The sequence below is a fragment of the Capra hircus genome, chromosome 4 (genome assembly GCF_001704415.2).
Source record: "Capra hircus breed San Clemente chromosome 4, ASM170441v1, whole genome shotgun sequence".
Classification (NCBI taxonomy): Eukaryota; Metazoa; Chordata; class Mammalia; order Artiodactyla; family Bovidae; genus Capra; species Capra hircus.
In genome coordinates, this window is record NC_030811.1 from 38,209,003 (window position 1) to 38,215,002 (window position 6,000).

A 6,000-nucleotide genomic window follows, 5' to 3' on the forward strand; every position below is an offset into this window, starting at 1 on the left:
TACCAACAGAATTCTTTTGTAAGGACCAAATGAAACATGAGAAGGTTCTTTAAACTGAAAGGTCCTATAAAAATGCAAAGCATTCTTACTATCACGAACTTTCTAAGTGTCATTTTAATCAAACAGCTTGACTAAACTCCTGCACAAAACAGTAGCAGACACTAGGTAGCAAATACTAGGTAGTAAACATGTTGGAGAAGACTCTTGAGAGTCCCTTGGACTGCAAGGAAATCCAACCAGTCCATTCTAAAGATCAGCCCTGGGTGTTCTTTGGAAGGAATGATGCTAAAGCTGAAACTCCAGTACTTTGGCCACCTCATGCAAAGAGTTGACTCATTGGACAATACTCTGATGCTGGGAGGGATTGGGAGGAGGAGGAAAAGGGGATGACAAAGGATGAGATGGCTGGATGGCATCACCTACTCGATGGACATGAGTATGAGTGAACTCTGGGAGATGGTGAGGGACAGGGAGGCCTGGCGTCCTGCGATTCATGGGGTCCCAAAGAGTCGGACAGGACTGAGCAACTGAACTGAATGAACATATCCTGCTAAACTGCTTGAAATGGAAAAAGGGGCTCCAGGGTTACAGAGGAGACTCATCTGTTAACATAATGAAGACCCAAAAACTTAATTTCTACCTTGGCGAATTTATTTATTGGCATGTGTGAAAATTACACAGGACAATTTTCATTATGTAATTGAAGTATGCTGCAAATGGTACAAAGTAAATTTTTAAAGGAAATAAACTTCCTATATGATAGTAGCGCATCAAGTCACTGCTCACAAGCAATTATGGAAACTGACGGCCCTATTAATTCATAAGGAAAAACAATGCCAAGCTAAAATAACACTGGAAATGGAAATTTAAGGTATTTCCCCAAATTCCGATCTGCCTTTGGGGGGTGGGGGATGTGGGGGATGACGGGTACTGGATCTTACTTTGTCATTTCATCTAATACCTGGCTACCACTATTGCCTATATGAAAATAACTACTGCCATTACTAATCTTTCCCTAAACTCCAGTGTCACACTGCCAGGTGTAGGCTGAACACTGCCAGCTGATAATCAGCAACTATCCCACAAAACTTTTACTGAGCCAAACTTCTTCTAAGCACTTTAAATTTGCTTAGACTCAGTCCTTCTTAAATCACCCTTTGAGGACTGTACTACAATTATCTCCATCTCTACAAACAACTAGCCCAAAGTCACATTTTAAGAAAAAGAACGAGCACTAGAGCCTGAGACTTGTTTGCTCCCTGACTGATGCACTTAACCACTGCCAGATAAACCAGATTTGTAACTAAATGAAACTGATCCAAAATAAAACTCAACAGACACAACATTGACTTAGCTCTGTATGAAAATGAAATTGACCCGAAATAAAACTCATCAGATGCAACACTGACCTAGCTTGGTACCTAAATGAAATAGATCTGAAACAAAACTCATCGCATCTACTTCGCCTTCCTAGCCCACCTGCAAATCAGCTCTTTCAGTCCTACTTCGAGTAGAAAGGAACTTAAATCTCAGTCACCTGACCTCAAAACTCAAATCAGATGGGATGCCTCCCAGAAACAGCCAGTCCCTGAGAGAGCCCAAGCTGCCTTCAAGCCAAAATTTCTCAGAACACAGGCCACAAGGCTACAGCCAAACGGAGGGTCGCCCCACAAACGCTGGGGGTGTGTCGAGGCGCTGCCTCCGCCTGCGGTCCATAAGACTGCATCCCACTTGCCTCTCGGCTCCCCGAAATGGACTTTGGCCATACCCCAGCCCCACTCCTCCGTAGCAACCCCACTTTACGCCCCCATCGCCCTACCCTTGCCTCTCCTTCCCCTGCCTAGGAACTGCAGCCCTTACCTGCTCCTCTGCTTCCGCCATGGCGCAGCCAGGGAGTCACCTGACCTACCCGGAAATGAGAGAAAACAAGACCCTGGAACCCAGCGCATGCTGGGAAATGTAGTTTTAGCGTCATTTCTGAACCGAGAAATTTATTTTAGCTGATGAACCTGCTGGACTTCATTTCGGCTTCCGATTCTCCAAGTTAAGTGGAATTGTGCTTTGGGGAATCCAGACATAGCCATTGTTAATGCTACGATTTATTTCATCGTTGATCTTATTGATTCCTTGATTACTATAGTTGAAGAAAAGTAGCAAGTCTCTAGGTACCCTGGAGTTAAAACTCCCTTCCAGGTCCTCCCCACCATTCTATGCAAAACAAAGAACTCTCTCACAGGAACAAAAAATGGACGTTAGGCTGATTATGCCCAGCTCCCAGCCCATCCAGCCTCTGGCCGATCTCCAAAATTCCTTGCCTAGCCATTTAAGAGAGAACTACTCCAGCAACCTTGGAGAACAGGCCCCCTTAAGACAGTAACTTTCCGCATACATGCCTATATATACTTACTCATTTCTTAGGTTAGTGCAGAAACTCGCTAATCTGACTGTCTCCCCTTCTCGCCTCATTAAAGGTGATCTGTTCCTGTAAAGTGCTGGTCTCCTTCTTTTTCTGAACCTTGCCTTCTCTAACTCCCTTACCCTACAATAGTATTTTATATTTGCTGTATATCAGATCTTGAATTTAGAGTTTTGCGTGCAGTGTCTCATTTAATCCTCCCAGTAATCTTTACTGTTATTCCCGTTTTATAGAGGGGAACATCTTGGCTCGAAGGTCACACAGTCAAGGAAAGAACTAGGGTTCGAATTTGACTTTGTCTGATGCCAAAAACTCTGTGATTACCAAATCCTGGTTCATCTAAAAGTGTCCTTGCTTTAAAACAACAACAAAAAAAAGTATATGAATATAAAGAAGTTTTTGAAATAAAGAACCAGAGACAATTTATCCTCCAAAAATATTTAGCTCCTACTCTTTGCTGCTACTTTTAAATTGTTCTCTTCTGGAACCTGGACATGCTAACTTTTAAACAATGTCCATTGTTTAATTATTTAAGTTTTCACTGAGTATATTCCATGGGTAAATATTCAACATAGAACATAAATTTGCCCTTGGTAAAATCTGTAAAACCACTGTATTAATTCCATCCTTTAGAATGAATGATCCCCTCTCCACTTTTCTGGACATTATGAAGGCTCCTTCCTAATCCTCAAAATCTGCAGTTTCCTGTCCAAAAATGGGTATTTCCTTCCTTCCTCTCATCTCCAGAAAGTAGGAACTACCAGAGGGCATCACAAATGACAGCACCTGGTGGGTGCCCAGTGCTTATTGACTCTTGTGCTGCATGAACTCCAACCTAGTAGGAAGTCATGGACTCAGCACTCTGTTGCCTCCCAGATCTCTCCCTGTAACCTGCTCAACCCATGATTCCTCAACACCCGGGTGACATCATCTGAGAAAATTATCTTCTCCCCTGTGCCAAAAGAGCCTTAGTTCCACCTTCTTCCTCCAAGTTTTGTGGGGAGTCCCTCTTCTATTTTGTCGATCACTTAGTCACAAGGAATAAAAACACACCAACACCATGGTATCTAGGTATATGTAGCCAAGAACTCCATACCCTAAGTATCAACCTTTCCAGTTTGATAAGTTTCTAAAATCTGTCACAAAACTTCCCATGAGCAAACATTCGTTACTCATGATGGACTTTCAGTCCCACAAGGATCCTTATACCAACCGAAGAGGCTGTGGAAGCCTCCATTAAAGTCATTACGAAAAAAGAAGTGAGCCTAGACCACTACCATTCTGACTTTCCTCACACACTGTAATTGTTCCTTTTCCATTAGGACATAGACACACCCATAAACTTCTAGGGCTATACCCTCTCCAAACTGGCAATCTCTTCTGCTTTAAAAAAAATTTTTTTTAATTATATACTGGAGTAGCTCCAATTAACGATGTTGTCATAGTTTCAGGTGCACTGCAAAGCATCTCAGCCATACATATACTTGAACTCTTCTGCTTTGACGAAACATATGCTTAGGATTAGGAAGAAAAACAGAAGATTATAACCACTATCTTGTCCCTAGGGTGTTCTTGTATTGTTCCATTTTATTGTGGTGAGAGGTCAAGTAACACATCCAGAAAAAGAGAGACTAAATACTGGAGATAAGTGAGAAAACTGCCACTGAAATTCAGAACAAAGTCTTGCTCTCCTAAAGTTGTTTTTCTCTTTAAATTAGGAGTTTGTGATTAACATATACACACTACTATATGTAAAATAGATAAATAACAAGCACCTACTATACAGTGCAGGGAACAAAGTCAATATCTTATAATAACCACCGGTAAGGGGAAAGGACCTGAAAAAGAGTAATTATATAATAACTGGATCGCTATTCTGTACATCTGAAGCTAACACATCATTGTAAATTAATTATACTTTAAAAAGAGAAAAAGAAGTAAAAAAAATTGTTTTTCTTTCCCAACAGTGTGTGCACCCTCAAAATTCTGGGGAGGTGCTAGCTTCTCTCTCTCCTTCTAGGCCAGCAGTCTTCCTCCTAACCCATCTTGGTCTCTGATGCCAGCTGTGCTGAGTCTTCTCCCAGACCCCTGTCACTTGGCCCTGTGTTGATGGTAGAATTAGAGGTGGGGATTAGTGGAAAGACATTACTGAAAAGATCTTCTGAGAGTCACAATCAGCTCCTTGCCCAGGGCTGTGGCTCTTTGATTTCATTGCTGAATATACGCTACCTTTTCTTTTCTTGAAGGCTGGCGATCCCTAGGTCTATGTGATGATGAGTCCTCTCCACAAACTCTCCCAGGGACACATTTCTCTCATCTGCCACACAGGTTCTGCTCTGGGGACCCTCTTGGTGGAGAACATCCAATGGCAGCCCAAGAAAGCAAAGTTGGAGGCGGGTCATCAGCTCTGGGCCTTCCTGGTCTTTCTACTTTTCTGGAATGCAGAGTGTTCAGCCTCCTTCTCTTCCTCAAAAAGGGTGTTATGTGCTTGATTGAAGATGTAGTCAAAATGTACAGCAGAATTCTCCTCTGCTCATTCAACCTCAGAGACAATGGCTGCCCCAAGACTATTCCTGATTCAGTGTACTGGCTTAACTATGATAAAATATGATGAGTATTATATATGTTACTGTTTCCTTTGCAGTAGACTGGAAAGTGAAATGACAATGATATGGAAAGATGAATTAGAGGAAGAAAGCCCCTTCAGGCTGACAGGTTCACACTGTGCCTGTGAACAAGATGAAATTCATATGTGACCTCTGTGCCCCAAGTTTTCTCCTGTGAAACGAAAGGTTGGTTTCTCTTATCTAGAATGTTCTCTATCCCCTGAGACTCAGAGTGCAGTCCACAGACCAGCAGTATCCATATCACACTGGAGCTTGGAGCTTGTTAGACATGAAGAGCTTAGGGACTTCCCTAGTGGCGCAGTGAAGGAATCCACCTGTCAATGCAGGAGACACAGGTTCAATCCCTAGTCTGAGAAGATTTCACTAAGCCTGTGAGCCACAACTACTGAGCTCACGTGCTGCAACTACGGAAGCCAGCACAGCTCGAGCCTGTGCTATGCACCAAGAGAAGTCACAGCGATGAGAAGCCCGTGCACCACAAAGAAGAATAACTCTGGCTCCCTGCAACTAGAGAAAACCTGCACACAGCAACAAAGACCCAGCACAGCCAAAATAAATAAATTTCAACTTTCGCTTTTTTATTTTTTAAAATTTGAAAGTAAGGAAACACAATTACAGGAGACTTGGAAATTACAGAACAGTTACATATGCTTCACTATATATTACAATTATTTTTTTTTAAAAAAGGAAAAGAAATAAAGAGCTTAGGGCCCCTCAAGAGACATACTGAACAAGAATCTGAACTTTAGTAATATCCCCATGTGATAGGTATGTACATTAAAGTCTGAGAAATGTTCAGACTAACAGTCTTTCATTTTATGGAGAAATGACTTTTTCTTTCCCATCATCAGGTCACACTCTCCAGCTTCAAGTTATGGAGGTAAGAGTGAGCCTCAGCATCTCCTTCTCAGTCTATAGGACTTGGTACTGTAAATAGTTCACTGGCTCGAAGGCTCT

General features: G+C 42.2%; 1 protein-coding gene across 1 annotated transcript in view; it reads right to left on the reverse strand.

Moving 5' to 3' along the window:
* VPS41 (VPS41, HOPS complex subunit) overlaps positions 1-1,894 on the reverse strand; it is a 200,147-nt gene extending 198,253 nt beyond the window's left edge. The window contains exon 1 of the mRNA XM_005679350.3: positions 1,861-1,894. Within this exon, the coding sequence (XP_005679407.2) occupies positions 1,861-1,881 (21 nt within the window). The 5' untranslated portion in view covers positions 1,882-1,894. The remainder of the gene's footprint in view (positions 1-1,860) is intronic.